The 14,185-nt window shown below is 42.1% G+C and overlaps 1 protein-coding gene across 4 annotated transcripts in view; it reads left to right on the top strand.

Moving 5' to 3' along the window:
- Dclk1 (doublecortin like kinase 1) overlaps positions 1 to 14,185 on the top strand; it is a 298,047-nt gene that overhangs the window by 248,782 nt on the left and 35,080 nt on the right. For all 4 annotated transcript variants that reach the window (XM_059265105.1, XM_059265106.1, XM_059265108.1 and 1 more), the window contains 3 exons: positions 478 to 535; positions 1,040 to 1,159; positions 2,978 to 3,124. In XM_059265105.1, coding sequence (XP_059121088.1) covers positions 478 to 535; positions 1,040 to 1,159; positions 2,978 to 3,124 — 325 coding nt within the window. The remainder of the gene's footprint in view (positions 1 to 477; positions 536 to 1,039; positions 1,160 to 2,977; positions 3,125 to 14,185) is intronic.

Genomic DNA, 14,185 nt, shown 5'->3' with positions numbered 1-14,185 from the left:
AGACGGAACCCCAAGAAAGACTGACTGGGCACAATAGATCACACCTCGATTCCCAACACTCTGGTAGCTGATGCAGGAGGATCACCAGTTTGAGGCCAGCTATTTAGGGAGACCCTGTGTGGGGCAGGGGTGGGGGATGATTAAAAGAGTAGCAGAGAGGACAATTACAGACACGTGCTTTGCACCCCTGCTAATGACCATCAGGAGAAGGGACAGCAGCCATCAGGGTTAAACAGTTACAATGGCAGTGTCTTCTGTGTAAACATGGCTACATACCTCCAGGTCTGTCTGTGCTCACACATTCACTGTCCTTAGATGGGCAATCCCATAAACATCTGCAGACTTCTTTGTACAGAAAGAACAGAGCCCTTTCAGAAACAGAAACACTGAGGCCTACAAGCAAGAAATTAACTCCCAACGAAAGGACTCAATTGATCCCAAAATTAAGTTTTATTTAAAAAAATTTTCTATTTGCAGGTCAACTGCTCGGGAGTATGCCCTGAAAATCATCAAGAAAAGTAAATGTCGAGGCAAAGTGCGTACCAATTTTATTTGCTCTTGTGAAGCTAGCATTCAAGGGTAGAGAGAAACAGAAACCAGCTTCCTAACTCAGTGTAGCCCAAGAGATGCATTCTGATGGAACAGAATGGCACAAACTTAGAAAAATGTATAACTGTATAAATATTCCTGAAAATAAATAGACAGACAGATAGATAGATAGATAGATAGATAGATAGATAGATAGATAGATAGATAAGTGTTCCTGGAATAAAAGTAGTTGGGATGATTTGATTTAATTTCTTCCCTCATCTTTGCTTACTTTATTTTCTTCCCTTGTATTTGTTATCTAAGATTCATTCTGTCATTTTCTAGAAAGTTATAGTTGTCATGATGGGTCTTGAGTTTAATTATTTTAGGGTCTTCAGAATACTGTTACATTTCACCAAAATGCATCTCTCTTATCTTTAGGTGGTCATTCTATTTTGAGTTGGTTCCTCATACATTTTGAGTTTATTAAAATGACTTCTTCCTTGCACAGGAGCACATGATCCAGAATGAGGTGTCTATCTTAAGGAGGGTGAAGCACCCCAACATTGTTCTCTTGATCGAAGAGATGGATGTGCCCACTGAACTGTATCTCGTCATGGAATTAGTGAAGGTGTGTATTCTGTTTTTCTTTTAAAAGAAAAACCACTTCCATTGCCATATTTGAGGCTGGAGATGACTAAAACATGCCAATGTTGTGGTAAAAATGTTAAACTGTCATTTTACAAAGAGCGGTCCTTTTATTTGTTCAAATTTTTATAGACACATTTTATTATCTAGTCACTACTTTACTCACCTTGTAAATTATACTGTCTCCAGCTCACAGAACAGAATTTCACCATAGCATGGCTCTTTAAACCAATGGCTTCAACTCATTCCTGGTGCCCTGCTGTATGCTATTAAAAATATGATTAACCTCCCTATTTTTATTGGTCAGCTCACTGTAGGCTGAATTTGTGGGGAAGGTGGGACCAAGTTAAATTTGGGGATGAGAAATAGAGGCATTTGATGATGCATCTGGGGACAGATCTCAGTCCAATTGCCAACTGTAAGCTGATCAATCTACAGCAATGCCTTCAGTGCACTGAACAGCCTTTGTGAATTCTCTCTGCATAACGAAGATGTCTCAACTAGGGGAGAAAGTGTCCTGTCTGAGCCGGAAAGAACTGCCTTGGGGGCTGGAGCCTAGGCGACCAGGACAGCACCTGGGGCTTTGCAGGCTGTCACATACAGCCACACATGTCCTGCTGTCTAACTAAGGGTGAGGGGTTCAACTAGACCACAGAGAACATTCCACCTCTTCCCATGGCTCAGGAACAAACGGTCCTCCCTATGTGACAGCCCCGTCTTTGAGAAACAGAAAGCAGAAAGACAAAACATTTGTTTAGGTTTGTTTGTGGAAGAACCACTGCTTGCCCAACAGTGAGAGAAGTTTCCAGGGTGGAACTTGCACAGGGACAGAGATGCCAGGGTGGTTTGTGAAACCTGACAGCCTCCAAGGCTGTGTTTTGTTTTTACTGTTTTGAAAGGGGAAATTAAGTTGCTCAGTATGTAGTAATAACATATGAATGCATTTGGGCTCTGGGCTCAGCTGTTTCGTAGTCAATATGAAAGAATGATGTAAATGCTTTTGGTAAAGCACACCCAAACTCCCTGAAAGGTCTTCAAATAAGATCAACCTAATGTTGAGCCCCAAATCATTGTTTGATCAAGCAGTGATGAATTATAAAGGAACACAGAAAACAAAAATTCAGAAGAATAATAGGTCTAGAAACCTTTCTGTGGTGTTCCCGTCTTCCCCTCCCCCTCTCCCTGTCTCTCTTGTCTTTAGAACAGGCTGTGGGTCCCATTTTCCATTCCTTACAGAGAAACACATTATTGAAAAAGAAAGCTCAACACCCACTCCAAGAGAGCTAAATGTAGCAAGTCAAAGAGAGAGAGAGAAACAGCAAGTGCTTCGCACGTGTCTTAATAATTTCAAAGGCAGGAGAACATTCTGTTAAGGATGAAGTTTGCAGAAGTACCTGTCTTTCTGGGGGAGGTTTAGGACTAGGAATTTGCACTTCGCTAGCAGTTGGTGTGTGGCAGGTAGCACATGTCACCAGAGTCCATCAACATGAGGCTTCTCAGAGGGAAGCCAGCTCCACCTCCTCTTCCCTGGTGAGGGGCTGGGGAGACAGCCACATGTCTGCTGTTGGAGACTAGTCACTGCTCTTTTTAAGCTGAGGATAAAATGTCAACATCTTTCATACTGAGGAGAGAAATCTCCAGAGAGTCTTTGGTCTTTTGAAAAGCAGTAGCAGAGGAAGCCCCGAGGAGCACCCCAAATTCCAGTCCATCCTTCATCTCCTTTCCGGTTTGTCAGTGCCCTGGACGGGCAGCCTATCAGTCCGTCTGTCAGTATCCCACTCAGCCAGCTGCTCTCTTCCAGGGCGGGGACCTTTTTGATGCCATCACTTCCACTAGCAAATACACGGAACGAGATGCCAGTGGGATGCTGTACAACCTGGCCAGTGCCATCAAATACCTGCACAGCCTGAACATCGTCCACCGCGACATCAAGCCAGAGAACCTGCTGGTAAGAGGAAAGTCGTCCTCTGGCACCCTGACACCCAAGCTCTCCCTAATGAATGGACAACCCCCCACTTTTTTTCCCTCTTCTTTCTTTTTAACTGTTTGCTTCTTGAGTTCATTTCCACTGTACTCGGTTTCTCTTCAAGGTGATCTATGAGCGCTCTTACACCCTCAAGAACATTTGACTTCTTAAAAATGGGAACAACATTCTGAAAAAAAAAATCAAAAGCTAGCTGTAGTTAACATCATGGGTTAGGACCAAATAGGGAATGGGATCATTTCCATGGCTGTACTAGTATTCTTCTAATATAAGAGAAAGGAAACTCCTGTGTGCGGAGGGGAGGGAGGGATCATGTGTGCACAGACGTGGGTATGATTGAGTGATGCCTGAGGTCCATGTGTGTGTGTCCAGCGTCTTCCTTTCCAGACTCCACCTTACTTTCTGCAACAAGGTCTCTCGCTTAATCCAGAGCCCACCCTCACCGATTCAGCAAGTCTGGCTGAGCTAACCAGCAGCAAACCCAAGTGTCCACCTGTCTTCACCTCCCTGGTTCTGGGCTGACAGGCGTGTACCATCATGCCTGGTTTTTATGTAAGTACTGGGGATCCAGACTCAGGCCCTCATGCTTGCACAGAGAGCACTTTATTGACTGAGCCATGCCCCTACCCACCAGCATTTCTTTTACTATCCTAGCTCTGTGTCTTAATGATATATGGTCTAAAACCAAAGAGAAAGGAACCATAAGAAGTAGATGTTATCACTTCGACACAAAAAACAATCATGGCAATAAGATATTTTAGAAAATGGGTTCTGTGGGGATGTGGCTCAGTTGGTAATGTGTTTGCCTAGCATTCAAAAAGCCTTGGGTTCTGATCTCCAGCAATGCATAAAGCCGGGTATGATGGTACAAGCCAGTAACTCCTTGGTAGGTAGGAGAACGGAATGACCAGACGTTGAAAGCCAACCTTGGCTACTTAAAGAGTTCAAAGCCAGCCTGGACTATTTGACCCTATCTAAAACAAAACAAAGCAGATAACAGCCCAAAGCTCTGATGTCTTTCTTTTCTTTCTAACTATTTGCTTTGCTGTTCGTAATTTCCCTGAGTTCTCCTTGCCAACAAGGTTCCTTCTCTAGTCTACTTGCTGGTAGTACTTGCTGGTAGTCTAGATGGAAGCTGAAACCAGGTAGGAGGAGCTATACTGGGAAACATGGAGTGGCATACATTTTACTGATTCTTCAGGCTAGAACCTGAAAAGGATTTTTCTCCCATCCACCCAAAGATGGTCTTTTTTTCTCTTTTGTTTTCCACTTCTGAGCATATTTAAAAATGCAGGTTTCTGGGCCTGAATTTAGCTCTACTAAATCAGAAATTGATGTCTGGTGATGGGATACAGAAATCCACACTGCAGCCAGCTGCCTGAGGTGATCAGACTGCCTATGAGTGCCAGGTGTGGTAGCACACACTTTTAATGTCAGCATTGGGGGGGCGGGGTAGAGGCAGGAAGATCTCTGGGAGTTGGAGACCAACTTGGTCTAGATTGTGAGTTCCAGGACAGCCAAAGCTACACAATGACACCTGTGGCACAAACCCTAACTGGTCTTAATAAAAACCCAGAGCCAGACATCGGAGTAAATTCTGAAAGATCAGAGAGACAAAGGAACAAGCCACAGCCACCTCTCACCTCACCCACTCATCTGAAAAACCTGAGCTCTTTCTCCTCCTGCCTTATATTCCTTTCTCCGCCCTGTCACATCACTTCCTGTCTCAACCTCCCTAGGGCTGAGATTAAAGGCACGAGATCCCAAGTGCTGGGATTAAAGGTATGTGCCACCACTGCCTGACCTCTATGGCTAACCAGTGACTGGCTTTGCCCTCTGATCTTCAGGCAAGCTTTATTTGTTAGAGCATACACAAAATCACCACAGAGACCCTGTCGCAAAAAATTAAAATCTCGAAGGTATCTTAACTCCCACTTCACAGATAAAAGCTAATGAGGGAGGTCTGCTGCTAGAGAGAGTCACTTACATGTTCAGCCTCACATTAGGAACTTTTAAAAATACCTATTATCTTGTTTAAACCCCACAGCTACCATGTGGAGTAAATTCTTTAACTCCTCCAATTCACAGGTAAAGAAACTGGGTGCCTAGAATTTAAATGACTTGCCCAAGGTTATAATATAATATCCAAGTAGAAAACTCAAGATCTCAACTGAGTTCTGACTCACAAAGGCCCTAGACGGCAGTGTGCTCTGAGTTAGGAGGAGACTAATCACGTGCCACTGTGGGCCAGGTCCCATGCCAGGGAACTAGACACATTCCTTCATGGAGCTGACATTCAAGCATAAAAGACAGGCATTCAAGAAATAAATATGCACACAATTAGCTCTTTGCAATTACGTCGGTAATCTTGTAGCGGCTGGCTCATGCAAGCAGCTGAGGTCAAATGGCAGAGGTCTGACTTAATTGCACCTCAAATTCCAAATCTCTGCAGCAGCCTAAACATTCTCTCTGCATAGCTGCCTCCATGAACTGCAGCAATTTTCTGTCATCCACAGTCATTACTCCTGTATCCTGATTCACACAGCATTGCCTCATGGGAACAGACTTACAAGAGAGGCTTTGTTAAGTAACTTCTCTAGGCTCCAAACCTCAGTGATCAGAAAGTTAGGCTTCATTTCCCTTCACAGTGCAGTTTTGGGGCATCCATTGTTTATTGGTTCCTCACCAGACCATTGTCTATGTCTGTAAATGCCTACTATGATTACACAGCAGTGAGAGCGCTTTTTTTTTTTTCAAATTATAATTTGCAGGATATTTTTAAATACTGTGCTCATTGGAACATACTTTAACTTAAATGAACCAGAAAGGAAGTATGTATACTCTCTTCTCTTTTTCTCCCCCTTTTCTGCTTTGATTTGAAAAATATAAAGAAACTATTGCAGGTATTCACAATTCTTTTAAATAGCTACATGAAAAATGAATAGATTCACTTTCCCAGTGTCGTGGCTTCTTGCTGTGAGGAGATGGGGTTGGTGCGTTTTTTAGGGATAAATCTATCACAGAATAAATAGGAAAGCAGAGCATATTTAGGGGAATGAAGATGACATTTCTAATTACGAATGAGATCCCCCTTGATTCCAAATGCTGTTGAACTCTCCATGGGAATAGGAACGACCCATTATGGGGGCCACTTCTTCACATGCTTAGAATTTACAAAAGCCACAGAGCTCCGCTTTAGTACTGTCCTGTTTTGTGACCTTGAAAAAGCTCTTTAATTCCCCCAAGTCTCCTTCACTGGGATTTTATGTCAGGTCCTTGCCTTTTTATATACCTTTTACTTGTGGCAAAAAAATGAAAACTGCCTCACAGTAACATTGAACATAAGAAATGCCATCTTTCATCATTGCTTTTAAATTTTTACTATTCACCCATATATAATGTTTTTCTGTTTTGTGGCAAAACATAGATCTCTAGATTATTTTTGAAAGGTGTTTCAGTAAAATTAGTATAAATTTTGGAATGTATTTACTGCCTACAAGGAAACTTAATAAATGCATGCAAATCCCTCATTCCACATCCTGTTTTACTCCTTCATTAAGAGACCCCAACATCCTTCTGAACTGTTGCATTGTTAACAAGTCCTTTGCTAGTTAAATGTTTGATTGAGAGTTTTGTAGCTAGCACAGTGACTTTTATAAATGTCAAGTACAGATTTCATTTTATGTAGTGTAATTGGGTATACAGAATTCTGGCATGTTTTACTTTTAACTCTAACAGCAACAAATACTAAGATGTAGCATAGCTTTAAAAGCTCTGTACTGATCACATAAATGATCAATCTGTGTTTGATAAGGTCAAAGTGTTTTAATGAGAAAACGTGGCCTCCCCTATTGCAGTGTGTTCTGCTACTGTTTAGGTGAGAACTGACAGCTGACCCAGTAAGAACAGAATTTAGAAATTGACTTTTGCATCAGCTTTAACATTTTTCCTCCATGTCATTCATGTTCCTATCTGCTTTACTTGTTATCAAACCTGGTACATAATAATCAAACAGATGGAGGACAAATGGGTGATGGAGGGGATGAGACAATCATGGAGTGAGGGGCGCTTCATTAATGAATATGGGACAGAGGGACTTAGGCCACTTCTCAACTCCTCAGTTACACAAAGGAGTCACCTCATCTCCCCTATAAACCTCACTGAGGGCAGAGATGGCAGTAATCCCCCAGCCTCACTCCTGCATGTGACCAGTATGCATGCAACCAACAAGACAGATTATGACCAAAGGGATTGTTTCAAAAACAAAAGCTATTTGCTGGACACAGCAGGGCCGTTGTACACTTGAACACACAGTGGCCGGGCTGTGTACACAGGACCTGCACCTGAACATGCCAGCCAAAATCCCAGCATGCATGGGGAGGCGCTCATGAAATCTCACCCCTACCTGAGGAGCTACGGGCAGTTGATGGCTGCTGGGGCAGGGAAAGTCGGTTTGATCCAGTGAAGCCAGCCCTGAGGAGCTAAATGCTGCAGTAGCCTATCCGGCATCCATGCACATGCCGGCATCACCAAGCGAACACAGTAGGTTTTCAGAAAAGAACATATGAAGTTGGCAGGGGAAAGAGGGTGCTGGGGAGGAGAAGGATTGGAAGGAGAGAAAATGGGAGGTAGGTTTGATCAAACTACATTATATACATCATGAAATTGTCAAATAATAAAAAAAAAATTAAAAAAGGAACATAAGCTCAGGTTTAATTTAGGAAGTTTTTAGGGGTGACCAACAGATGGTAAAATCCCCTGGATATACAACTCACCCATCACAACCTCTGTTTCTTTTAGGACATTGATGGGTCTTTAAAAAGCTACATACACCTCACAAAATTTAGTCTTTACTGGCAAAAATTTAAGTAAATCAATGTTTTTTTATATAATATAAAAGTAAACAGGTTGTCTTCAACTTTTTAAAAAAGTGTATGCAGAGAACCATCTTTCTCCCTAACTCTGTAGGGAGATATAGATGACCTAAATATAGATATTGGTGTATCCATATATAGGTAGAGATCTGCAGATAAACGTAGTTCCTCAGAGAATCGGCTTCTCTCTCTCTCAGAACTCTCTGCCCAAATGCTCGTGCGACTCCACGATGCTCATGGAATGGCATGTGTGCTCCAGCCCTTCTCACTGTCCTCAGTGGATGGCCCCCCAAGGTCAAGGTCCATTTGTGTTCTGTGACCCCTTAGTTTCCACCCAAGATAATGCTGGACTCCAGAGATAAGGAACGTCCTTCTGTCTTAAACGCAAGACTGTCAATCCCCAAGTAATCCGTTTAGATGTGGTATTATTAGCATCGTTAGAGACAGTGAGTACAGTTAGAGGCGGTCTACAGGCCATGGACAGAATGTCACCAGTGGACAAGTACTTGAGAAATAGAAAAAGAGCAAGGAAAATTCTGGAAGTCGCACCCATAGTGTGAAGACTCTAGCTGGCTTCAGTTCCTTCTTATTTATAGTGATCTGACTTTCCTAATATTTTTTTTCCTACAATGATATATGGGCTATTAATTGTGTGACTAAAATATAATGAATTCTTTAAGAATTGCTGTGATATTAAGTTCCCTTGGTTTGGGCAAAAATCCTAGGATCCTATTCCTGACAGGATCTGGAATGTACCCCTGCAGCTGCATGGACCCTGTGTTAGATAACTTCATGATGATTTAAATTGGGAGTGAGAATCGGGTTTCCTGAGGTTTCCGCTCACGGCTTTCCCTTCCCGGATATCACCAGTGTGGTGCTTGGACAAGGGATTTTATTTCTCTTTATATTGAAACCTCTCCAATTGCATATTCCTTTCAGACCTGTATCAAGTTCTTATCAAAGTTCATTATTTTATTTAACTCATGGGTTCTAAAATATTTGACATCTGGGAATAAAATTTTTTTTTATTCTCATTAGTGCTTTTTTTCCCCCAAAGAAGTCTAACTTAAGATGTAACTATGGTCATAAAATACATTTACAAAATAATTCCCCACTTAAGTGTTACTCTCCTTTGCTTCTTAAGGATTAAAGACTTAAATTCAAACCATTTCTTAAGGAGCGTTGTGAGGGCCATATGCCACGGCTTCAGGAAAATCAGCCTCTTTTTAAAGGGACTCCATATATAATAAAAGGTAAATTGACCCCTTCTCATGGCTTTGTCCATTTCACGCTACTTCGTCAAGTCTGTTTGGTGAAATCGTTGCTAGTTCCTACTGAGCCCCTCTGTGAAACTATTTCCGTGGTTACTAACAGTTCACTGGCCATCATTCCAGCAGAACTAGCCTTGAATTTGTAGCAGCTCTGAGAGCTGTGTGAATTCTAACACATCTGGTTTATCAGTCAGCTTTTCCTCCCCCATAAGAAAAATCTCAGAAACCACTAGACCGGGCTCAGGTTATCTGTGAGTTTTCATATTTTATGGCCACTGCTGCAGTTTTATGAGTCTATATTAATTTTTTTTTTCAAAAAACTTTCCCAAATGGTCTCAGCTTCCCATCCAAGGGAAGTCAGCAAGTGCCCAAATACCTACTATTCAACAAGTTACAGCTGACGCAAAACTCCAGATAACCCAAAAGGACACAAAAATAAAACCACCTTTGAAAACAAACGCCAGCATCCCCCAAGTCTATATGCTGAGCTCTCAGTGTATTGATCCCCAGTAGGGCGTGCCCTCGGCTTCTAATTGAAACCTTTTCATAATTGTTGTCATTTGACACATTTAGTATGTCAAATCATGAGATGTCTTTATGGCCGTATAATAAACCCAAGAGAGCTCCTTCTCTGACTACAGCCATCTGCAGTGGGACAAGGGTGGCTTACCAAACCCTGACAGTCTTTATGGTAATAGGATACATATGGCAGCCCACAATTACGTGTGGCTGCATTCAATTAGTGTTGTACAATTACACAGTTTTATTGCTTAGTTAAAACAGTGAGAGCACTACATGCTGGGTAATTTGCACTAATCCCCGTCTTTTTAATAGCCCCTCGGTGTTTAAAATGTGGGGGAACAGCTACAGTATTTAAGGGGCCTGGGATGAATGTTAAATTATACCTCATGTTGTGAACTCTTTGACTGACAATTAATGTGCTCCCGCTAAACGTGTGGGTCATGTTTTATAGAGGCTTTAACATGCAGTTGTGGCAAAACGTTCCCCCTCTACCAGAGCCCGACTCAGGAGGTTAGGTTGTCAGGGTCTGTGCTTACAGTCTGCTTAACACCTTTTCTGAAAAATGGTCACGATAGGGAGAGCTGCCCTCCCCCACCCCCCCACTCCCAAACACTCAGAACTCGTTCTGAGACTTGCCATTTCTTTGGTAAGTGTGTGCTTTGTTTTGTGAAACTCAAGGGCAACGATAAATTTTATTTTTAAGGATGTGTGTTCACATGAGCACAGCGCCCATAGGGGTCAGAAGAAGGTGTCAGGTGCCCTGAAGCTGGAGTTACCTGCAGTTGTGAGCCACAAGATCTGGGTGCTAGGAACTGAACTTGGGTCCTCTGGAAAAACAGAAAGTGCTTTTAATGGCTGAGCCATTTCTTCCACACCACGGCTTAGCATATTACATGGGAATTTGTGAGCAACCTTATTGTTTTTGAACTTTTCATTGGTTCCATGTGAATTTAGGGTTGCTCTGAAAATACTGTGTAGAGGTAGTTTGGGGAGTATGTGTTGTTCTTGAACACATGCATACACCACAAACAAATAAATTGAGCAAGTTGTGATTTCTCTTAAATGAATGAAGTTTTAATTACATCTGCAAGTGGCCTCACTGGTCCACAGGTCTGCCCACAATAGATGCAGTGATAGATAAGAGTGAATGTCCTGTTGGGCGTGGTGGCGGTGGCGCACCCCTTTAATCCCAGCACTCAGGAGGCAGAGGCAGGTGGATCTCAGTGAGTTCCAGGCCAGCCTGGTCTACAGAGCGAGTTCCAGGACAGCCAGGGCCATACAAAGAAACTGTCTCAAAAAATGAAACAACAACAACAAGAATACATGTCGGCTGGTTGCAGCCCACACTCCTGCTGAGCCCATTTGTAAGAAGCTCCATGTGCCCCATAAGAAAGGGGCTCTCCCATTGGATGAGAGCAAACACAGACTGCGGTCTCCTCCATCTGTCTCCCAAAGTGTTGACAGAGGAAAACCCCCCAGCCACCTTGTTTCCTGCCTGGCCTGACAATAAGTTAACAGAATTCCCAACTAAAGGCCTGGACATATATTCATTCACCTGCAAAAACGTTTTGTTGCAGCCTTCATAGAGGACACGTGTCTTGAAATGTTTCCAGTTACATGGAGTTGGCCTTTTTGTCTGTCCTGCCTGAGTATAACTTGAGTCTCTTTGTACTCATGAAAATTGCACAATTTTCAAAGATTAAAAAAAAAAGCGGGGGGGGGGGGAGCTGCACATGTATGTGATTAAAGAAATAAAAAGGAGTAGAAAATTTATAGCTTCAGTATATTTAAATGTTATGTAGTTGGTGGAAGTATTAATATTTTAAAGGATGCTTCCATTGTTTTAAGTAGCATTTTTGTGTTTTCTTTTTGCTTGTTGTTGTTGTTGTTTTTGCAATGCTGGGGGTTGAACCCCAGTCCTTACATTTTCCTGAGTTTCAACTACATTGTTCATCCATATTAAATATAATTTGTACGCAGTTAGACAGAATCCCTATTAAAATGCAATCATTAGTAACCCTCCTCCTGTGAGGAAATTACAGAGTCATATTCAGAACCACAACAGGCCTCTGAAGACTGGGTCCTCCAACATCTGGTTTTGTCAAACTTTTGAACAAAGCTAGGTGATACAGATACTGTGTTTAGGGGTGGGAAGCTTCCTGTATAAATGGAGTTGAATATATCATAATCTGCTCAGCTTTACAAAGGACACATCATGAATGCTCAGACCCCACAGAACATCAAAGCAAGAGGGTATTTTGCAATTTAGAAAAGTTATTGGTACCAAAATGGAATTCAGGAGGTAAACAGCTCTGGTCTATACGGGAAATGAACTAGACAGCCAATCTCCGTGTTCCCATCTCAGGTTTCCTTTCATGAAAAACATTTGCTTATTGTTTGGATGGCCAGAACGGCTGGCATGATAACGTTTAGGCTGGAGAAGCTATCGTGTTTCATAGATCTGGTGCCTCTAAGTGCTAACTTAAACCCGCACAGCTGCTGCTTCATTAAGTAAAGATAGTGCCACCCCAGAGGACAACTGGCTGTCTTTGTCCCAGCAGCCAAACTTGGGCAGGTGATTGCCCAAGTCTTTGGATGCCTACCGAGGGCAGGCCAGACCTGATCAGGATCCACAACCCTAGAGACGACATTAGCATGAATAATACATGGATAAAATGAGGACAAATCATTTCTGTGCAGAAAAGACAGTCTCCCCAGAGAAGTAGATCTGCCTCTGCCGAAACAGTCAAGGCCAATTGGTCATCTCTGACCCTGCAGCTGCTTTGGCCAAACGTCTGCCCCAGGGCTTCAGTGGAATGCAGCGGCAGTCAGAGGTAGCATGTAGTGGTGCTCCTGATGTGTGGATATGTGTCCTGCTGCGCAGGAGGCCCATTTGGCTTCAGCAAGTGACAGCTTCGGCAAGTGATAACAGGGATGGGCAAGCTTCAACTTGCTGGATAAATCACCTTGATGAATGTAGAAAACGTGGCCGTTTCTTTGGAGGATCTCTTGAAGATTGCACTTGCAATCTGGAAATAGGATTGTATTGCGGCATTCTCTGTCTTACTGATTCCAGGAGAGGACACTGAGTTAGAATTCTGCATGCCCTTTTATGCTTTGTCATCAATGAAGTTGTTTGGGCTGCTTTTAAAAAACATGTCCTTTTGGTTTGACCTTGGACTACCATTAAGGAGTTTACATATTTGCCTAAGAGGCACGAGCCTGCTTGTTTTGATTTGTTCAGAGGAGGACTGCAGACTTACAGCCCTAATAAGGAAAGCTGGGCCCAGTGTGACTCCGCACCCAATAAATCTTTCCAAATTGCCACAGGTGAAATGAAATGTTAACATGTTCTTCAATTATTAATAAAAATATAAATAGATCTTGCTGTAATTGTGGGGCACTGGAAACAAAGTGTTTTAATATCTGTGTGGATGTTTTGTTCTATTACTGAAGGGTGGCATGTGGGAGTGAAGGGGCTCTTTTCACAAATGGTAAATTCAAAGCTAAAAACTTTCTGGTACTCCTTTTGTGGAAAACATCAAATGCAGATAGGTAAAGGGAGAAATCTTCATAATTGCTTCCCAGAGTAGGAATGCCAGTGCTGAGCTATTTCAGACATGTTTTAGTGGACATGTATAAAAGAGTTTGGTCCTTAAATGTATTTTAGTGGACATGTACAAAAGACTGGTCCTTAAATGTATTTTAGTGGACATATACAAAAGACTTTGGTCCTTACATGTATTTTAGTGGACATGTACAAAAGACTGGTCCTTAAATGTATTTTAGTGAACATACACAAGAGACTTTAGTTCTTACATGTATTTTAGTGGACATATACAAAAGACTTTGGTCCTTACATGTATTTTAGTGGACATACACAAAAGACTTTGGTCCTTACATGTATCTTAGTGGACATACACAAAACAACCTGAAGCCTTAGCCTTGCTTCCCAAGTATAGTTCATTTCAATAAATAGGACCCTACATTACCATTTAATTTGTTTTTACATTTATTTATTGTATGTGTATGTATTTGTATGTGAGTGTGTGTGTGTGAGTGTGTGTGTTTGTGTTTGTGTTTGTGTTTGTATATATGTGTGTGAGCATGTATATGTGAGTGTATGTATATGTGTATGTCTGTGTATGTATGTGTGAGTGTGTGTGTATGTATGTGTGTGAGAGAGTGTGTGTATGTGAGTATGTGAGAGTGTATATGTGTAAGAGTGTGTGTGACAATGTGTGCTTGTGTATGTGTGTATGTATGTGTGTTTCTGTATGTGTGTCAATGTGTGTGAGTATGTACGTGTGTGTGTGTGTGTGTGTGTGTGTGTGTGTGTGTGTGTCCACCATATGTAT

Source organism: Peromyscus eremicus, chromosome 6 (assembly GCF_949786415.1).
Source record: "Peromyscus eremicus chromosome 6, PerEre_H2_v1, whole genome shotgun sequence".
NCBI classification, from domain to species: Eukaryota; Metazoa; Chordata; class Mammalia; order Rodentia; family Cricetidae; genus Peromyscus; species Peromyscus eremicus.
Note: the sequence above shows the minus strand (reverse complement) of the source record. Positions and strands in the feature narration are given on the sequence as shown.